This window comes from Neolamprologus brichardi, chromosome 10 (genome assembly GCF_056152115.1).
Source record: "Neolamprologus brichardi isolate AB-2024 chromosome 10, ASM5615211v1, whole genome shotgun sequence".
Lineage (NCBI taxonomy): Eukaryota > Metazoa > Chordata > Actinopteri > Cichliformes > Cichlidae > Neolamprologus > Neolamprologus brichardi.
In genome coordinates, this window is record NC_142113.1 from 9,292,779 (window position 1) to 9,314,435 (window position 21,657).

The 21,657-nt window shown below is 38.3% G+C and overlaps 1 protein-coding gene across 1 annotated transcript in view; it reads right to left on the reverse strand.

Moving 5' to 3' along the window:
* Positions 1–20,455, reverse strand: part of ar (androgen receptor) — a 31,956-nt gene extending 11,501 nt beyond the window's left edge. The window contains exons 1-4 of the mRNA XM_006799530.3: positions 19,139–20,455; positions 11,925–12,076; positions 11,646–11,762; positions 2,398–2,670 (exon numbers count right to left, since the gene is read on the reverse strand). Coding sequence (XP_006799593.2) covers positions 2,398–2,670; positions 11,646–11,762; positions 11,925–12,076; positions 19,139–20,301 — 1,705 coding nt within the window. The 5' untranslated portion in view covers positions 20,302–20,455. The remainder of the gene's footprint in view (positions 1–2,397; positions 2,671–11,645; positions 11,763–11,924; positions 12,077–19,138) is intronic.
* Between the last annotated feature and the right edge of the window lie 1,202 nt (positions 20,456–21,657).

The following is a 21,657-nucleotide window of genomic DNA, read 5'->3' on the forward strand; positions in this document are numbered from 1 at the left end:
AATGGGTGAATGACTGAATGTAGTGTAAAGCGCTTTGGGGTCCTTAGGGACTAAGTAAAGCGCTATACAAATACAGGCCATTTACCATTTTACCACTTTATTTAATCTTTAATCATTTAAACGCAGATATTTCTACTTCAACCAGTAAGTTTTGCAGAAGCTGAAATGCTGTGAAGGATTTTGCTTCTCTTGTTGTCCAGGACAAATGCAGACAGTTTGGGCTTAAAACAGTAATAGAAAAGGTGGAGAAATGGGAGAAAGAGGAGAAAAGAAATTAGTGAACCGTTAGTGAATACCCTCCCTCTTGTCTCTCCAGCTGCTCAGAATGGAAGGCATCCAGCCCTCTCCAAGGACACAATGGGGGAAATAAAAAACATGAATGAATGAATGGGTGAAAGAATGAATAGGCTGTGGCTAGGGACTTCCCCAGCAACAAATCTCAAAGTCTATCAAAATTCCCCCCAAACACCAAACAACAAACTTTTGTGTTGTCTTTGATTCATAATTAAGTATAACGTGTCACCAAATCTATTTTTAATCTGATGCAAAAATAAATAAAATAAAAAAATAAAAACACTTGGCTGTTTCTCTTTCTGGGCTGTGCACAAAGGCTGGAGTACACAACTTTAATTCAGCGATCAGAAACTAAAACATTTTAGCTTGGTGAAGTGACATCTGTTTGAAAACTCTCTGTGAGTGTAGACTATAGAACCAGAGAGTGAGGAACAAATTATGCCTGTTTTGAACTTGAATGTTATTTGTCTGTGCCAATAATTGTGTTTGTATAGATTGCAAAATGCTCATGCTTGTTCTGAACGTCACCAGACTATTTGCGTGATTCGCTTGCCATACCTGCACTAGAACTGCCTCTCGGGTCATCTGGCACATGGCCTGATGTTCCAAAGAGCAGGTCAAAAACCTCTAGTAAGGCAGCTTTTAGATTTTATGCAGCCTGCCCATGAGGTCTGAAATCATCAAATGCATATTCCAATTCTTTTCATTCCAATCAATCCGACTTTTTTTATTAGAATGTCTAGTTTCTTAATTATTCTTTTAAAAATTTTTTTCATGTACTGGTTTTGAGATCTCATTATCAGTTTGTTAGTCTTCTGTATAACATTTTGAGGTCATATGGTATCTACTGCAGAATGGTGCACACACAAGAGCATCTATCTAACAACCTACAGGCAAAACTACTAAATCTTTACATAGCTGCAAAATCACAGTCATTAAAACAATGTCTGCTGCACATGTTTGAATTTCCTCATTGTTGTGTTTTAATATGGGGCAAATTATTAAAACAACCTTTTTCAAACATTTTATTATGGGTAGGAGGAGAAGAATAGTTTTCTGTGACTGGAAAATAACTGATTTCTTTTTCCATTTAGTTTTTTTTTTTGGTGGGAGGAATCATCAAGCTCTACCACCACAGCCTGTCTGGGTTTTGTGTCCAGGTGTATGAGCACAGTGACACCTCTTTTCTCCTGTTACATTTTTCCTATCAGACAAAAGAAAAAAGGTCACAGGTTGCAGCTCAAAAATCTATCAGGAGAGCTGTTCCGCTTCATTGTCTTACAGGTTGGACGGTTCTTACGAGACCGAATCATATTTAGAATTTGAAGAAAAAAGAATAATTTATCTTCGCGTGTTTTTTTTTTTCTCTCATCTTAACGACTGATCAAATAATACTTGTATGTGATGAGAGGCTTGTAGTTACAAAGCCATAGTAATCTTCACCTCACTCTTCAGTTCCCCTGAGCTCTTTGGAGCATTTTGGCATTCTTTCGCTCATTGTATTGGTTTCATTCACTCTCTTTGCTCTCATCAGCAGGCAGCTGTTTTTAGTGAAAAAGCTCTCATAAACCCACAGAACCTTACATTGCCAGCACCAAATCACATACAGACAGTGACGAGCCAGTTTCATGCTGGTTAATGACAGTGAAACAAAATCACCAGCCAATTACGCAAAGGTGCGAAGTCCAGGTTTTGTGTTTGGGCAATAACTTTTTGGATAGTTAAGTTTGCGTAAGCACAAATGTTCAATTTACATTATGGAGCCGTTTCTGTGACATACAGTTGGATGAGCACAGTGAAAGAGAGTGGCTAGACAGTTTTGTCAGGAGTTTGTAGAGGCCATAACAAAGCTGAGAGCAGATGTACATGTATTTCTTAAACACAATTACTAATGCTGCTCTGTGTCTGCCGATTGCTTAAATGAGTAACAGTTTTAACTTTTAATTTAAAAGTGGCAGCCTCTGTTGAAAACTGGGCAAAGACACAAAGACAGGCCATCCGGTGTACTAATCTCTTAAAGATAAAACTGGATCTATCTGCTAATGATAACTCAAAAGCAAAAAAAAGATAATCTTAACACCTCTGCTGCAACCACTGTCCTACCTGGCAATCCTTTTGCCCATTTGACCACTTTGACAAGTTGTCTCTCTCCCAGTTCGTTGAGGCTGGTGAGCAGGGTGGCAGCGGAGTCTGGCTGGCCACAGTCATGGCCTGCATTCACAACCTCTGGCTCAATGGACTCCAGGATGTTGAGGAAGACCAGGTGGGAGTTCAGTTGCACACCAGATTTAGGAGAGAGATGCGGATCCACTGGATCCTGAGCACCATGATCTTCTTCTGGGCTTTTCTGTTGTCCAATCTTCTTCAGCTTACGTGCTATAAACAAAAAAAAAAAGGATTTCATGTCTGTAAAGGTAACAGTTCTCATCAAGTTCAGGTTTGACAGATTTTTTTAAGTTATCAATCCAAATCTACATCTGGACAAATACAAGGGGAAGGTTTCTTCTTATCCTGTAGCAGCCATTCTGGCTAAATGATATCTGCAGAATAAAATTATGTTATTATTAACAGCAGCTGGCTGATGCCATAAAAGATTTTCAGTTATCATTCTGATAGCTTGATTTCAATGAAAATTAATCAAATCAATCCATTACATCCCCACACGCCATCTGGAACATATGGCCCTTTTTTATATGTAATATTATAGGAAACCAGAAAAAAGCATTAACAGACCATACAAGTACTGCTGAAATACTGCTTTCCTCTTTCCAAATAATATGTCAGAAATGCCCCATACTGCAACTGTGGACTGTGAACTATTTTAAAAGAAATATTAAATTTGTCTCAATAATACTCAATACTGTGCTACTAATAGACTAGAATATTGAATCATATTTGATTTGAAAGAGGACTCACTGAACAGATGAGCCTCGTCTGATAGAAAGCCTACCGTCATCATGTGCGAGTCCTTACTGGTAATGCGGACATGAAAATATTCTTTTTCTTTTTGCCTTTGCAGAGTCCTAAAATATTTCCTTTAACTATACAGTTCAGTAAATTGTGCATTTCTACCTTACAATTGTGTTTCTTTGTTCAATGTATGTATCTTAAGAATTCAAAGACAACAAAAGCAACACCAACAAATACTGTATGTTAAAGTAAACATACTGGTTTCCTATCTTGAGCTTAACAAAGCTGTAATTTCTTCCTCCACAAATGCTGAAAATCCTGCAGCAGCTGCTCCATATGGCAACCTGCACTTACAAACCAAATTAGAGCAGGAGAAGCTGCCAAATACATTTAGCTCTTTAGCAGTCAGATTTAAGATCACCTATAATTTTTTTTCCTAGAACAGTTTTATGAACGGTTAAGCTTCGGCTCAGCCTGTCATTTGGGAATGTCAGCCCTGCTGAAGAGCTAGTGACAGGAAAATACAAATGGCAACAATGTGATGAGTGTACTGAAGAACACACACTTGTGTGCTCTGGCGATTTTGTGCAACAGGATCTTTTGTACAGGTGTAATTTTACAATATATTTCTCTGACAATTAATCTGTTGTAGTGTCTGGGGGAAACAAAAAAGACAAGAAGATGGAGAATGAGACTATGAGGAACATATTAAATTTCTAATCTGTTTTATCAAAGCTGAGTGACAGTAAAAAAGTAACTGTTAATTGTCGTGCAATTGCCTCTTGCAGCTTCTGTGTGTAGAGAATGTCTAATTAAAACTGCAGCCTGGCTCTTCAGTTTGATAAATATTGAGCTGCCAGTTATAGACACGACTTAAGTCTCTCTCAGGAGTGGCAGAGCTGAAAGAAAATTGCAGATTATATAAGATGGATAATTTGTAAGTCTCACATTTTCACTCCTGATCCAATAACAAATATTTCAAGTAAAAATGGTTTATTAAAATTTTTTCCTTTGGATTCTCAACTGGTGACACAGGCAGGCATCTAATCTTTGCAGAGAACAATGTAAATGGTTGGGTCGAGCCAACGTGACACTCTCCATACTTGAGTTGAAGCCAATATAAAGAGACAGAGACACCCAATGGGTGGATTCAGGCTTTGTTACGCTCAAAGACTTGGTCTAGGAACAATAAATATGTCAAACCAGTAAAAACCACCTGCATTAACTTGTATACGTTGACTGAGCTTTGGCATCCCTGTCAATATTTCCAGCTCAAAGTGGCAGTAAATAAGCTGCTCTCTTATCCAGAACAAACCCATTTTCTCTCATATCAAATTCCACAGACCAACTTTACCACTCTTTTTTTGCCAGGTCGATTAGTTGCTTTTGATAGTATCTGCATCACAATCACAATATTTATAGAATTCTATTTTTGGATTACTTCGTCTCATGTGTAATGTCTTGCATTCTAAGTTTTGTCATTAGTTGTAAATTTTGTTTCTGAAATTATGAAAGCGTGATAGGATGGCAAAACTGAACATTAAACCAAGTCACAAAGCGTCACGTGCCAGAGAAATGCTCACATTTGTCATGGTCCTGGGTCGGTGACCCAGCACCTTTTGTTTATTATCATTTTCTAGTTTATTATGATGATGATTATTATTGTTTGAGTTCTATGTGTTATATTCAGTCTGCCTCTGCGTCTGTGTCTCTGTCTGTCTATGGTGTCACCCCGTCTGTTTGTAAATCTGTCTGTTTAGTTCTGTGTCTTGTTTGGTTCCCCGTGTCTGAGTTTCCTGTTTTATTGTGAAGGTCTCTGTTTGATGTGTGTGTTCAGTTTACGTTTCCCCTGTCCCGTCAGCTCTGATTCCTCCCAGCTGTGTTGCCCTCCTGTCTCTCATCCCCTGATTACTGGTGTGTGTATTTAAGCCCTGTGTGTTTTCCTGCCTGTTGCCGGTTCGTCTGTGTTATTCCGTTACTCTGTGTTCCACGGTGTCCTGTCCCTCGTCCGTGTCTCTCTGCCTCTCACCCCATTCTGGTACCCTCTCAGGTTTGTCATTTAGCTTTCCCAGTTTAGGTCTTTAGTTTTGTCTTCCCTCTTGCCTGTTTTGCCTTCTCACCACTGTGTAAATAAAACATCACCAGCATTATCATCTACTGCCTGCGTTTTGGGTCCTTTCTCCCTTCAATACCACACGGCTCGCCTCGGCAGCCGTGACAACATTTCTATATAAACATAAGAACTGTAAATGCAACATGCAAGTTCTTTACATTGCATGAGCCTGGTTCTGCTGGAGGTTTCTTCCTGTTAAAAGGGAGTTTTTCCTTCCCACCGTCGCCAAAGTGCTTGCTCATAGGGGGTTTTTCTCTGTACCTATGAAGCGCCTTGAGGCGACTTTTGTTGTGATTTGGTGCTATATAAATAAAATTGGATTGAATTGAATTGAACATTGTATACCATAATAATATATGGTAATGAAATCACCAGGACAACAATATAATATTTTGATCAGAAGCATATATATTTGTCCATCCATCCACACGACATTTGAGTTCTGTTTTGGGAAAAATGCAGCTTAAACTCAGTTGAATGGAATAACATAATTCATTCAAATAATTTATTCAAAAAACAGTGAGGGAAATACGCTCAGGATGAGCAATCAGGTTAAGTTATTTTTAGCTCGTAAGTGTGTAAATACCTTGAAATTTTACATTGCCGTGATGTGACGAATCTAGATTAAAAAAACATTTAATAACGAATGTAATAAAATGTAATAAAATAATTAATTAATTCTTAGTCAGCTTTTTGGCCCTAAATATATTTTTTAATTGTTTCTGTAAGAATAAAAACTTATTAAACCTTTACTAGTTCTTCCTATTTTATCTTTGTATTACTTTAAATACCAGCATACCGTAAATAGATATGAAGTTAACTGTGAACCATAAAATCATCTAATTAAAGAGAAAATCTTTCATGCAATTTATTTTGTTTTTTCAGGGAGAAAAAATCACAATGGAATGTAGAATTCTCAAAGACTCACAAAAACACATGTATCAGATTTGATATGTTTAGCTTTGAAGGGTTAAAACAATGAATCAACGCTGGGACAATGTAAAACTTTCTGTTCAGTGATCATTCTGGACGCAGCGTGTTTACTTGGAAACACAGATTTAGTGTCCCTGTCAAAATGTCAAGTAAGTGCATGAAATGTAAATCCTTCTGAAAAGAAGTGTTCATTATCTCCTCTTAATTACTACTGTTCTGTTTTTTGTATAGTATTTTATGCATTTGTACACAGAATATAGTGTGTGATGCAGCTGATTTGAAAAAAAGAGAAAAAAACTATTTGACTCCACAGAAAACATTGAAACTACATAAAGAAATAGCAGAGAAAGCTCAGAGGTTAACGAAGAGAAATTATTATTCAGTTTATTTTGCCTGTTTTTGTCCCTTCATCCTGGTAAGACATGTTGTAATGCCCTCCTTTCATGTTATTTACTGACCAGTTTTGGTTGGTAAGTCTGTTATTTCAGTTAAATCATTTTGAGAGTTTTCTGATTGGCTGTTAAGCACCAAGAGAGAAACTGTAACTGCTTACAACTGTCATTAAGTATTTTAATTACTGTTTTAAAATGGGGTTTTTTTGTGTGTTTTTCTGAAAAGACTGCACTAAACAAACAGAATAACAACATAAAAATTTGTTCTATATCTAATGAGCACTTGGATTTTTTCTTTGAAGAGAAAATGGTGAGATATTATATAGCATTTTAGTAAATTAAATCTAATTAAATAAGTAAATGAACTTTAGTTATTTATGATTTTTGTCTTGCTATTGCTGCCAGTATAAAGGGATTAGTTAAATCAGTATTTGTCAAAAGCATCTTGGCAGTCACACAAAGGTTGTTCTGAGGTTTTAGAGAGACTAAATGACTCCAGTTCTTTAACAGTACAGGTGCTATATGAATTGGAACAAATTGGTGTTTTTAATATTAGTGAAATCAAGATCTTTGTTAATTATTAGACAATACCAAAAAAGCTTGGGACGATGTATAAAATCTAAATGAAAACAGAATCCCTGAAAACCCATATTTTAATTACATGAGAACTTGAAAATTATCACATTTTTAAACCAACTAAGTGTACCACATTAATGGCTGTGTTTTTACCACAGTGTAGTATTCCTTCTTGTTTCAACAACAGTCTGTATTTGCCTGGAGACCAGACCCTGGACTTTGGAGAGGAACATTGTCCCATCTTTGTGCGATATAAGAGTCTAGCTGGCCAACAGTCCTGGGTATGTCCACATGTGGATTACACTGACAATCTGACCAACTGAGTAGCAGATTATATCAGTTTCATTGAGTTTACCCTCCAAGAAAGCATGCTGACTCCTTGGAGTTTGCTTACTGTCCTGGTATTGGGCTGGATAATGCACTCATTTATCTCCTGCACAGATCACATTTGGAGAGTACTGAAAGCACTGCCAAGGTCACATTGTTTTTTACTTCTCCACTGCTTTCATCCAATTCAACTGGCACTGCTGAGGGAGATGATGGAAGGAGCAGGAGTTGACTGTGACGATACTCCATGGAGAATCAACTACCTCACTAACTAACTACAGGAGGCAAAGCTTCAGGACTGTGTGTCTGACATGGTGGTATGCAGCATGGGCGCCCCTCAGGGTTCAGTGCTCTCTCCCTTCCTTTTAACTCTTTATATCGGACTTCAGATACAACATCACTAAATGTCACCTCCAGAAGTTCTCTTATGATAAAGTCATCAGTGGTTGTGTATCTGAGGAGAATGATCTGGAGAACAGGAAGGTCATCACTGACTTTGTCATCTAGTGTGAACTCAAACACCAGTTATATGAAGCAGATGGTGGTTGACTTCCAGAGAAAACTCCCATCACACTGTTGAACATCAGGGTCAGGAACAAACTACTGGGTGTTCACCTTATACCACTAAACTGGACTGGTCACGTAACACTCAAACTTTCGCAACAGGGGCCAAAGTCAGCGTCATCTGTTGGGCAGGCTGAGGTCATGGGGGTTTGCTGGACATTACTGAGGACATTACTCAGATCACAGCACCTAATATTGATTTTCAACATTGTCCCTTGCAAGCAGATATTTCTCCAGATTGTGGGACTCTTTCAATGATGATATTATAGTGTAAGTATAATCAGTGCTTGATGTTCAAAGGCATCAATTTTATGTTGAGGAACAATTTACTGAAATTGTTCCACAATTTGTAGATGCAATATTTTTTGCAGATTGGTGAATCTCTGCCCATCTTTACTCCCAAGAAACTCTGTAAGATATTCTTTTTATAAATGCTCATGTTACTAACATGTTTTCTATTAACCCAATTAGTTGCAACATGGGGTTACAGCTTTTTATTGCCCCCATCCAAAGTTTATTGAGATGTACTGCTGAGATTAAATTGAGTTATTATTTTTCATGAAACAGTAAAATATCTGTTTAAATATCTGATATGTTTTTTTTTTAAATAAAATATGGATTTATGAGATTTGCAAATAATTGCATTCTGCTTTGATTTACATTCTACATCTTTGGAATTTATCTTATTTATATCAATCAGAGAGAGCATAAGCAAACAGGGACACAAACCAGCACCTCACAGGTTACTACTTGACTGCTCTAACCTCAAGTCTTTGTCTAATCCAAGTTGCCCAGATAGCAGATATATGTAACCTTGAATTCAACCATTTTGGATGACAGTTCTTAAGGGATCTGAGCCTCTGCCTGGCTTGGGAAGACTTTGGAATCTGACAGGAGGAATTAGGGTAAATTGCTGGGGAAAAGGTCGTTCTACCTTGAGGCAAACGGAGAGATGTGAAATACTAATGTTATAGTTTGAACTCTGGAAGTGCTGTGCTAGAATTACAATAACGAGAACTGCTTGCTTTTGGACAAAGCCCAATTCTAGGTGTTCAAAAGAAAGGAATACGACCCAATGGATGGTACAGCTGCAAAGCAAAACTCTGACATGAAATCTGTATTCTATTGCCTGATTGAATTCTTGGTCATTTGAGCTGATTGCCTATTCTTCTTGTTTCTTCTGCTTTCCCACCTTCTCGATGTCAATTCTATCTTCATTACTCTGACCATTCATTTTCTTGCTCACCATTTGCAAGCTAAGCTTCAAATCTCTGTGTTCTTCTGTCACTCTGCCTTTCAGACTCTTTGTTGCAACCCGGCTCCAACTCTATCTCCACCCAATCTAAGTCACTATATTAGTTCTTCATCTCCACCATCAGCAGCATCTAGACTCCAAGACTGTTTTGCCCTACCGTGGCAGGTTCTACGCTCTGCCATGCTCTACCTTCTTTGGAGTTTACCAGCAATATAGTTTATTTCTGAGAATGTGTACTTCAATGAATTATGTTCACTTGTTTCAACAATCTGTCATTGTTCAACTTTAAAAAAAAAAAAAAAACGAAGAAGAAGATTTAACTCTCGTTTGTTGACTGTGAAGCACTAGCCAGTGTGAATTTTAACATCCGTCTCTTATATTCAGGTCTTCAGGTACTTTGAAGCCTTTATTTGACTTGGAAAGACTAGCATCAGTAATCAAAACAAATTGATAAGAAAGCGATTGACTTATCTTGAGGCAGATAGGGAACTATGAAACACCATGGTAAATGGTAAATTGACTGGTTCTTATATAGCGCTTTTCTACTCTCACTAAGCACTCAAAGCGCTATTATGTTTACTGAAGCATTGCGGTAGCCCTGCCCTATAATTCAGATAACTTGCATTACCTGTTTTGGGATAAAACCTGCACATAATCCTGGATAGTACAACTGAATAACTTTTACCACTGTAATAAACTGACTTCATGATTGTGATTTTTTTTTAAACTAAAGTAATATTACAAAATCAAGCAGTGGAACTTTGACAGAATGGCCCCAATTCACTGAGCTGCCTTATTTTTTCCAACAAATGCCGGAGAAAAACAGTGGCTTGTGTGCATCATTATTTTATAAAGGTTTAACTCTGACTTGCAGATTGTGATACAGATCTCTTATACTCTTGTCCAAAGAAGTCAGGGGTTGGGTTCTGAAACTGCAACGTTTTTAAAGAATGTTAGGCAGTTTAATGTTCTCCATGAAATGTATTTCCACTGGGACAGCAGATGTGCAGTGAGCTTTCCTGTAACTGCTCAAAATAAAACTCCCATCATGCTTTGCTGAAAGTAGCTGTTTGTTATCTGTTTGCAGATGTAATTAACATTCCAGAAATAATATGGAATTTAAATTATAAGAATAACTCATAAGAATTATGATTAAAATAAATGGTAGACATAGCATGGCAGACCTTCTAAACTACAAGAAGTGAAACAAATAGATCAAATCTAGTAGAAGTCTTATTATTTAAGGCATGTAGATGCCAGTGGATTTGACATTTGGTAATACATTAATCACCATATTCTCTAAGCATTTTAGGACTTTAAAGTATTTCCAGTAAAACACCCTCTGGGATAATAGGACCAAACATATAATTTCTCTGCTTCCACTTCCACAAAATTATTGCCATATATTTCCCTGTTAGATGCCAAGAATGAATTACATGTCTGTGATGAGAAGATAAGTGAAAGGAACTTTTTAGCCACAACCAGAAAAGGTGTCCCTTTTTACTAACAATCACAGCATTAGATCACATTTTCCCTCCATGGGTTTGTCAGTGACTGGTGGCAAAATTACCAGCATGTCTGCTGCTTTAATTCACATGTCTCATGTCAGCTTTGTGCTTCTAGTACAATTTTCACCGTTAACAGAATGAGAAAATGGAAGAGAGTGAAAATTGAACACAAGACTAAAATTAGTGCACTACATGTCAATCTTTACAGCCTAATATGACGAGCAGGTCTTGGTGACAGTAAGGAGAAGTGAATGGAAGAGGTCTAAATTGCATGGCAGCTCAGTCAGGGGCTTGATTATCAGTAACATCCCCTATTGTGATGATGCTGCAATTGAAGAGAGCCAGATAAGATGTGCAGTGTAGAAAGAATAAAATACTTGGTCTGAGGAAACCATTAATAGTGTCACTTTCTGGGCTTCACTTTTTTTGTAGTGCTTTGTTCATCTTTTTTTTCTTCTCTTTCTCTTTCTCTCTCTCTCTCTTTATATATATATATATATATAGCATCAATATATATAAAATGAACACAAGACTAAAAATTTGTGCACTACATGTGCACAAATTTTAACCTATATATATATATATATATATATATTCTTCTCTTTCTCTTTCTCTCTCTCTCTCTTTATATATATATATATATATATATATATATATATATATATATATATATATATATATATATATATATATATATATATATATATATATATATATATATATAGCATCAACTCAACAAGTATTAGCTGCTTCTTTGCAAAAATCCATCCCACCTCCAAGAGCCATCCCAGCTTCAAAGCACTTCTTCAGGCGACAGGAGGGGCAGTTCTTTCTTCTTAGCTTATCAATAGTGCAGTCATTCTTGCTGGCACACAGGTATTTCTGCTTGCCTACAGGAGAAATGTAAAAAAAAAATGTAAATCACTTAAACTGAAGACAACCATGGGCAAACACAAAACTCTTTAGGAACTGTTAATGTGTAGAATAAGGAGCTAGAATCTCAAGTGGGCTGGCATAAAACTCACAGCCCAGTTGGATGCTTTAAGCTTTACCTTCGGCAGCCCTTTTGAAGAAAACCTTGCAGCTGCCACAGGTGAGTGCGCCGTAATGGCAGCCAGATGCCTCGTCCGAGCAGATGAGGCATGTCCTCTGTGGGGGAAAGAAGAACTCCATGGGAAACATGTGTTCTCTACTGGACTCAAACCTGCAGTCAAACACAAACCACCACCCCCAAAACAAGCCATTTGTAAATCATAAACCATTTTTACTATACCACAAGTGAGCTCATTCACTCATACCCTAGACCCATGGTAAACTCTAGTAATTAGGTAGGTAGTTATAAAAAAGAGGACAGGCCGATGATGAAAGTGTGGGAAAGACTGAAGCACCGTGGCTATGGTACGGAGGGGGGCTGGGGTGAGTTGAGTGAGCTGCAACCTTGAACACAGAGAGATTGGAGACAACTCAGACACAATGCTGCCTCGGTGACGTGCTATCAGATATCAAGGTTCGGTGTAGAGCCTCACTGTGTCCTGACTGATTTTAAGAATAAATAAAATATTCCATCAGAATGGGAAAACTCAAGCATGACACGTATGCATCTGGGCTTTGACAACTTTATAATAATAAGCAGCAAATCTAATTTGAATTCATTTTTATATGAGCTCTGTTACAGTAGACTTAAGTGTTTTAAAGAAGGGCCCTTTTGTTCAAAGCTTCACATTTATTTAATGCTTTACACTAACACACAAAGTCTAATTCGATTTCTTCAATGCGTAGGTCCGGCTGGGTTGTGATTAAAAGATGACAGTTTGATCAATGAGAGTTGAGATTATACAGAGCAACCTAGTATTCTTTTGTAGCCCAGGATCTGCTGATGATAAATGTGAAAAATATGCATGTCAATATGCCAATGCTCGGCACACAGAACAAAAGAGGCCGCTAATAATCCCAACTGACAGATGAGAGCTTGAACTGATCAGATTTGCACATAATGTGTTAACATAGAAGGTGACAATTTTCTCTTAACCCAGCCAGCCAAAATGTGGTGTCCTATTGTGCATGATTGTGTATATCCTAAGGCATGTGGTACTTTCCTTTTTTGAAAATAACTTACTGATGCAGCTTTTTGCTGTACTTAAAGACACTGTAATAGGCAAATTATCTGGGCTAACCACATTTAACTCTTTTATTGAAAACAGGAAGCTAGCAAGATTGGTTCACTGGTAGAACATGTGCAATACGCATGTTTCTTTTTTTTTTTAACAGGGAGACTGACTTTATTTGTTCCTGAATAAAGCCTGATGGGGAGCACGTTTTTTATCTAGTATAAAGTTACTCTAGTTACTTACTCTGTGGATTTGTGTGAATCCTTGAAAATGTGCTGACCTGTGTGGCGCTCACTTGTTTTAACTTATGTGTTTACATACGGTTTTAGGATGCCGGGTGCTTTAGGGCACAGTTAATGACAAAAGATTCATGTTTGAAAAATTCCTAAGCTATCGTGCCAATCACCTGGATCGTGTTAACATGCAGGCCAGACGATGTAGTCCAAAGAGAAATTGTTATAAATACTTATGTTATAAACACTTATTAGACATTTCCACCTAATCAGGCAGTCCCATTAAAATAATTACTTTAGATAGAGCAAAATTCAGCAAAAGGATGAAAAATAGATACATGTAAATATGCCTGATATAAACTTTTACATCACATGGGGTTATTGTTGTGTGTCAGTCATATGCTCACTCACACACCACAGCGGAGTGTGGCATTTGTGTGTCTGACTGCATGCTATATGGTTTTATTTGACCTTTATTGCAATTTTAAAATACAAAAAACAAACCTCAGACTTTAAAAACATACACACTTAGCCTTCAGCATTTGACATTTTAAACACTCTGATGTCATCTTCTGAATAATTACATTTGAATATAATTGGTACAGTGACCATTTAAATATTTCCAAAATGAACATTATTCAGGTTTACTCTTTACCTTGAAGCATATACCTCAAGGTAGTATTTTGCTACAACGTAAAAGTACAAATAGATAACTTTCACAGGTTAAATGAGACTTTTTCTGTTGCAATAATTAGCAAAAATTGTCCTGCAACAGCCACCTCCATGCTTGATCAGACACAATCGAGTAAAATGTTTAAGATGGTTGCTATTTGGTCATAGTCAGTTCAGCTTGTTTTTGTATATAGTGTTGCGGGATGGAACTAAATAGATTGGTAAAAATCTGTTTTCATTCATTTATGTGGTCATGGCTCATCCTTCACATGCAAGACACGCTAGTCGAGCATGAAGTATTATGGCCTGATTTGACAGAGATCACATTTACTTTAAGTACTGTATAATAATAATAATCACCGAGTAGGTTTCTTTACTGAGTTACTGTACTATGCAAGCCTCTCGCTGCCATTTGTGCTGCCACTCTGCATTCTTGGTTGACTCCACACGCAGACGAAACAGAAACATTCTGTGTCCATTTCCTGCTCTTTGTTATCAGTCTTGTAAAATTCTTCAAAGCTTGGCTGGTTGCTAGTTTTCTGCACTACCAATTAATGTCACAGGGTATCAACCAATCACAAGTTATTTTTCTAGAAAATTGCTGCTCAAAACTACTCCTATTAAGATTTTAATCAGAATCCTTCGCATATCTACCAGACTGCCGCCGTCGTCACACTTCCGAGCCCATATATGTCCCCGGGGGTTTGTTTCCAAAAACTTAACTGCTGCGAATCATTGAGGTTTGCAGCATGCACAGCGCTGAAAATGCAGTTTGTAATGCTGTGAAAGTTTCAATAAATAATCTCTTTGTCTAAAACTGGAACTCTGGAAGGATTAACAACAAAGTACAGTAAACAAGAAATATCACATGGTAATACTAAACTGTATTTAACTGCTATTAAATTACAAATTGAAAAATTAAAGCATTATGTTAAAATTATTTTTTTTCTCATAATAGGTAAAATGTCTTGACTTTCCATCAGGCGTAGTCCCAGAATTTAATCAAAACTACAACTTTACATAATTGCCTGGCTAAATAACTAAATAAAAACATGCCTGAGTTTTCTCAGCTCTGCTTTGCAGTAAAACCGCACAGATGTTCCTCATACTCACAGCAGGTGTAACTGCAACATATACACATAATTATTGCAATGCATTTTTTCCAAACTAAATGATAGCAAGGCACAAAATCTTTCTGTTAAAACCAAATCTAAGAAGCAGCAACAAAAGGTAAAAAAAAAGCAGGCTCTCGCTCACGGCATAAGAGAGATTTTAGCAATGTGGTGACAGGAAAAAGAGTTCAGCAGAGATCAGCTTTTTGCAAATGAACAGCAGATCATTGCTTTGGTTGCTAAACAATGGCTGAATGTGTTTACAACTGACTATGTTATTTATTTATTTCAACTTTTCTTTCCTACTTTTTAATTTTTTTAATATCCAAAAGTGTTCCATTCATTGCTCCTCAAACATCTCCCAGTCTTTGTAGTGGTGCAATTGTACAAAACATCCTGTACCTTAAGTCTTGAATCGTGTTTATGTTGTGTATAGATAGATAAAAAAGACAAGACAAGCTTGACTTGGAAAACTGTATAAGCAGGGTTTTGAAAGGACTTCAGACATTATGCAATGTCTCGCTCACTCAGTGTCCAAATGGTCTAAACTATAAACCGCATAACCTCTCTGAACCCAGTGTGAGGACCTACTGATCTGTCACAGATCAGCTGCTTTCACTTTCTAATTTTCTGTTTTGTGTTACTTTAACTTGCTATCTACATTGTGATCAGATTCGTGCTTTGCATCTTGCCACCATGCAGGAATGCCTACTTTTGGAATCTTCCCCATAAAACGCCATTCAATACCCTCAGAGGTCAGTGGCATCAAGTGTAAGAAGGTTTGCACCTTAGAGCTCTCTCTTTACATCTAGACAAGCTCCATTCGTTTGAAAGTGCCATAGATTATATATAAAAATAGGATTAGGAAACATAAATCGGTTTGTGGACGTCCATTTCTAAAGCCTCATGCTGAACATTTTTACTGCTGCCATCTTGTTTTTTTCTTACACCAAACATAAGTGCCAAATCTCACTGTGGCCCTGAGAACACTGCACTCATCTCTTAGTGATTTGTCATGTTAAGATAAGATAAACCTTTATTAGTCTCACACGTTGGAAATTTGTTTGGTCACGGCAGACAGCGGACAGTACAAAGTTAAGACCATCAAAAATTAAGAAAAAACAATAGAATAGAATAAGATAAAATAGAATAACATACTATACAAAATAGAATATAATGCTATGTTGCATAAGAAAAATTGCACTTGGCAATATTGCACATAAGGGAGACTAGGTGAAGGTTACCATGGTGTACTGTGTGTGTGTGTGTGTGTGTGTGTGTGTGTGTGTGTGTGTGTGTGTGTGTGTGTGTGTGTGTGTGTGCACACGTGTGTGTGCGTGCGCATATGTGTGTGTGAGTGCGCGCATGTGTGGTAGTCACTACCTAAAGTAGAAACTGACAATTAAGACCACAGTGATATAAAGACAATACTGACTATGGTGATAAATCAAAAAAGAAGGTATAGCCAATTCTTTTCGTAGACCTCTACACAATCCTCAGGCATCTCCACCCGCTGATCTGCAATTTCCAGATCTGACATTCATGTCCTAACAGCCATATGCTTTCTTTTTGTTGTTTTGATTCACTCTGCTGCTTGAATTTACACAATTTCAGGCCTGTCAATCAAACAATGTACATTGCTTTAAACATCCTGAGTCTGCCATGCCTGCAACGAGCTGACCTCAACAAGGCCAGTGGCCAAGAATGCCTTTCAGTGCTAGAATTCAACAATATTTCCTTTCTGAAATCATAAAGGCTCTAACATCCCTGTACAGAATAAAGCCGGTTTACCAGCAGTGAAATACAATGAACAATGAAATGCTGGCTATCAAAGCTGAGGAAACCCTGTAGAAGATGTTTCAGTCTAAATCATTTATGTAAAAAGTCATCAAAAAGCAAATGATGACACTGCTTTCATAAAGCAAACCCTTGCTACATTTTTAAAAGGTAAATAATAATCTGTAACCAATTACATTTAGAGAATAACCTTCCCACCACTCCACGCTGCCTCCGCTGCAGGTAAACATTCAGTCAAGGCAAATTACCATAAAACTAAAATAATACATATCTTCTGCCAGAAGGTAAAGCATGCAAGGGCTGAGAGTCTTTTCAGTTTAAACCTTGAGCAATCAAGTTGTTTTAGTGCCTAGAATCAGCGAGTGAGGTCATCTATGACCCCATTTTATTCCATTTTATACAGGAATTCCTTTTTTAATGAGTTTATTAAAAATACAACGCAATCATTTCCCCACAAGGAACACTCCCATCTACGACACATGTTCTAGTATCGTAAATTTTTGTTTTAAACCTGAGCTAACCCAACAACATCAACTGAGCTGTTTTCACTGTGCATTAAGTATCTGCTCCAAGGCTTCTTCGGCAGTCAGTCTTGCTACTCTAGGTTTGTTAGCCATGTTTCACAATAATACAACATGATGTAATCATTAGAAGTAAGAAAGTGGAACAAAATTAAAACCCAGTAATGTCTGAGTGAAAAAAATCCATAAAACTTTCCATTACCCTTCTCTACACACAGGGATCAGTTCCTGGGTGAAAGTATGAAAAGTTAAAGAAGTAGACTGACAAGTTAATTCTGGGAAATGTTTTTATAGATTAAAAAATATATAGGTAAATATAACATGGTTTCAAAATGACCTTCTTGGGTGGACTGCTCAGTAGATTAGGCAGACCACACTGCTACACCTCCTCTCAGCAGCTTTGTACAGAAATTCACTTCACACCACGTAGACAGCTATGCGGTACTGAACACTAACAGCCAAAGGAAACAGTGTCCCTTTTCTGACTGCACTAAGAATCATTCACCCAGGTGAATTTGAGAAAGCTCTGCACAACACCGGCAGACAACACCTCTGTGTGGCATGCACATCACACGATGGCTGTCAGTTAACGTGCCCACTTTGGGTGCTTTGTTTTACATTGGGGCACTTAATAGTCTGAACTAAAATGTGTTGAGAGATTTTAAGAACCTAACACACTCAGAAACATTTGAAACTACAAAAGCACCAACTGTGCGTGTGGCTTGGGTTTTTTTTTTGTTAACTTGTGTTGTTAATTATTCCCACTTTTGTGCCACAGAAACATTGAAATCTTCTCGCTAAAACAAGACTGTCTGCAGCTCTTTATCACACTAACTTTGAATGCTTAGCTAGAGCCAAACTGATGTGAAACATCACCCAGTGGCACAGGTAAATTAAGTTCAACTAAATCTTATTTTCAGGCACACAGATGGCAGCCACCAAGGTCACTGTTGGGTAATACAAATGTTTGTCTATAAACTGCCTCATCTTTTTTGTCAGCATTCAAAATCATGGGGACTAATATTTACAATAGTCAAGGAACAAACAAACTTGAAGAAAAAGTCAAGCAGTGGTTTTTCCCCTTTTTTCTCCAAGTTTATTCTCTGTCCTCATCTGACTTTATGAAATGAATACATCCACTATCATCTGAATACATACAACACATCTCACTGTTTTTTCCTCTCATTCACTTTATTCAGAAAAAAAATGATTAAGAATAGAATCAAACTTTATTCATTACAAATGTTTGGAGGAAAAGGGTTGTTAAAATGTTTCCATGTATCGCTTTGATCTCCTTTTTTTGTTGTAGCTATAATCAGTTTGGCATACTTCAATTATTGTCTTTTTTTTTTTTTTTTTTAAATTAGACTTTCACACAGTGTATAAAATCAGCAGCTCTGGGTTATTGTAAAATTGCCAAATATGTGAAGCAGGTGTATTTCTAGATTGGAGCCTGAAACTTCTGCCTACACATTTTCTCAGCAGGGAATTTTTTTAAACAGTCTGTTCAGTTTGCCACTAAAAAACAAGTGTGGGGTAAATGTTTCCTGCATCAATAAAAGAACAACAACAACAAAGAAAAAAGAAATACGCGCACACACGCACAGACACGCACAGACACACACACACACACACACACACAGCCCCCTAAGGGACAAAGGGTCAACCTGTGGTCCTGATTTTGAATATATATATATATAAAGTAGACCTTTTGGCTCGCAATTACACTTAGAACTGTTCAACCTTTGGTTATACCGCAATATGAAATACATATTTATATTGTAATCACGTAAAATTACTATTACCAGCCGACTAAAGCTCACCTGGTGTCGTTGTAAGTGACATCCAGCCATTCGCCGACTTCACCCTTCATGTAGTTGGAGTTGGGATAAGGCGTCCTCAGCATCCCGCCAGGGTACCACTGTTCACGGCGCATTACGGTCCCGTCATATGGATTGCATATAAACGGGGAGTTCGCTCCCGAGCTCTGCACGTTCATGCACTGCCTCGACCCCCAAAACTGCGAGTTGTACTTGTCGCCGAAGCTGTAATTAGGCCTGCTGACCCACAACGCCCCTGCAGATGCACTTCCCTCAGATTTGACTTTGACGCCGTACCGTTCTGCCTGAAACCCCATGGACCTATTCTCCCCGGCATCCCCGACGTCTCCCGCTTCCTCCACGGAGTTGTAAGCTCCGCACGGCCTCTGTGCAGCCGCGGGGCCGAACTGTGCCAAAGGCTCCGGCGCAGCTGGGGCGTAAGGGCAAGAGGCAGCGGACGCTATGTCCAGATGATCTATCTCTTTCGGAGTTATGTCATCAGCCTGGCACAGCGTGAAGTTTTGCGCGTTCACAGATGTCGCCGTGGAAGTGAGGTGATGAAAAGCCGCCGCGGGCTCTGAACTTTTGAACATTTTCACCTGTTGCTTGTGGTCGTGTGGCGGGCGCTCATCTCGCTCGGGACACCTGTACTCGGAGAGAGAAGCCGGGGCTCCGGGACAGTTCGCAGGCACGGCTTCCACCCCGAATAAATACTCTGCGCTCATTTGGTCATTTGCGGCACACGGGGGAAGAGAAACGTGCACCTCGCTCGTGTCACCGGACTCCATGGTCAGACCCAGAGACACGGACACAGCTTTGCAGAGCTCCCTGGCTGTTTCTGAGATTGTAGCGCAGGCAGAAACGGAGCGAATGTCGCCCACTCGGCACTCAGCGCTGAACTCCTCCTGAGGAGCAGCAGCTGTCTGGCAGCAGCGTTTCTCCATGTCACAGGCTAGCGGAATAGTGTTTCCGGATCCGTACAGGTTTGCATTCTCGGATTCTGCCAAACTCCCGGCACTGCTTCCAGTCGGGATTTTGGTGAAATAGACGCGACTTTCTTCAGTTTTTTGCGCCATACTGGCAGCGGTCACGACGTCGCCTGTGTATGATTTCCTATCCTCTGGCCAGATTTTGGCACAAAATAACTGTCTGCTCGTTTGGCTCATGTCCTAGAAAGTGTTTGCTTTGCCAGGATACTGGACTTTGCACGTCAAAAAGTCTTCGCAGTTCTCAGCAGCACAACAGCCCAACTCTCACGTTGTGAAAAGCGTTTTGGTAAAAGGTCCTAGGTGAGCCGCAGGAGTCACAAACTCCTCCTAAACTGAGATGTTCAGAGTCAGGCGCTCGACTTGTAGTTGATTAAAAGGGAATTCAGGGAAGGACTCTGTGTCCGTCAAACATGGCACTTTCCCCTCCAATGGGTTACAATAAAACCAAGGCGCCAAATGATTTAATATGTGTACTTTAATAATAAACTTCTATTTGTCATCACGCCAAAAGGCATGTTAAAAAGACTTCACACAAAACAAACGTTCCGTTATGTAATGTTAGCCTTTCTGCCTCTGGTTGTTTTACATCAGACTTGCATGTGTGCAGCCCATCACATTTTTATGGGCCCACCACAGCTTTTTCTTTTTTCTCTCTTTCTTTTTTCTTCTTCTTCTTTTTTTTTTTAGTAAAATTCCACAGGGCACAAACCTATTTTCTTTTTATGTCTTGTCGGATTAAAAAAAATACCTCAGCCTTTTTGATAGGTAAGGTTTGATTAAGGTTGATTAATCTTTCCAATAAATGCTCTCCAAACATCAGGTGCAGATATAAGTCCAGTTTATGGATTTGTAAAACCACTTCAAATTGTTTAAGATTATTTACAAGCTGGATCTGGTACTATTTAACTCGCTCAGAGGCCTGTGTTCAGATCCAGACTTCTATCAAAGTGCTATTTATCTTTTACTTCTTCACTTTTTTTTAAAACTTTCTTTAACGTTTGCTTTTGCACAGGGCTGGATTTCAGAAGGAAGGACAGACAAACCCAACTTATCCTAATAACCTATGTTTTTTCCAGCATAAATTGACAAAGGTCACCAGAAATTCAAAATAGAATGCACAAAATGTCCTCAGTGTAGTAGTGTAGTAAATACTCATTATTTAGCAAATTATGCACGTCTTTAAGTTATTACTGTAATTCTGGAGCTTCTCTGGTACTTGATTCTATCAAGGTTCAATAATTAAAATCATATCGGGCAAAGTTCTCCAAAAGATTTGTGCAATTGCAGTATGACTGCCCTCCTAACTTTTCTTCAGATTTAGTATTCTTCTTATAGATCATATCATTTAAAAAATAAGAATAATTCCCCACAACCTTAAAATTTGCCCTGACATGTTTTGTGTTCTTGACATGAATTTGAGACAAAGTCTTGTGGCTGTGTGCGTTCTGTGGTCTGTGAGCCACACACATCTAAACGTGAAGCTGAGAAAACTGAACACAGCTGCAGCTCCTGTTACCTTAAAATTACAGCGTG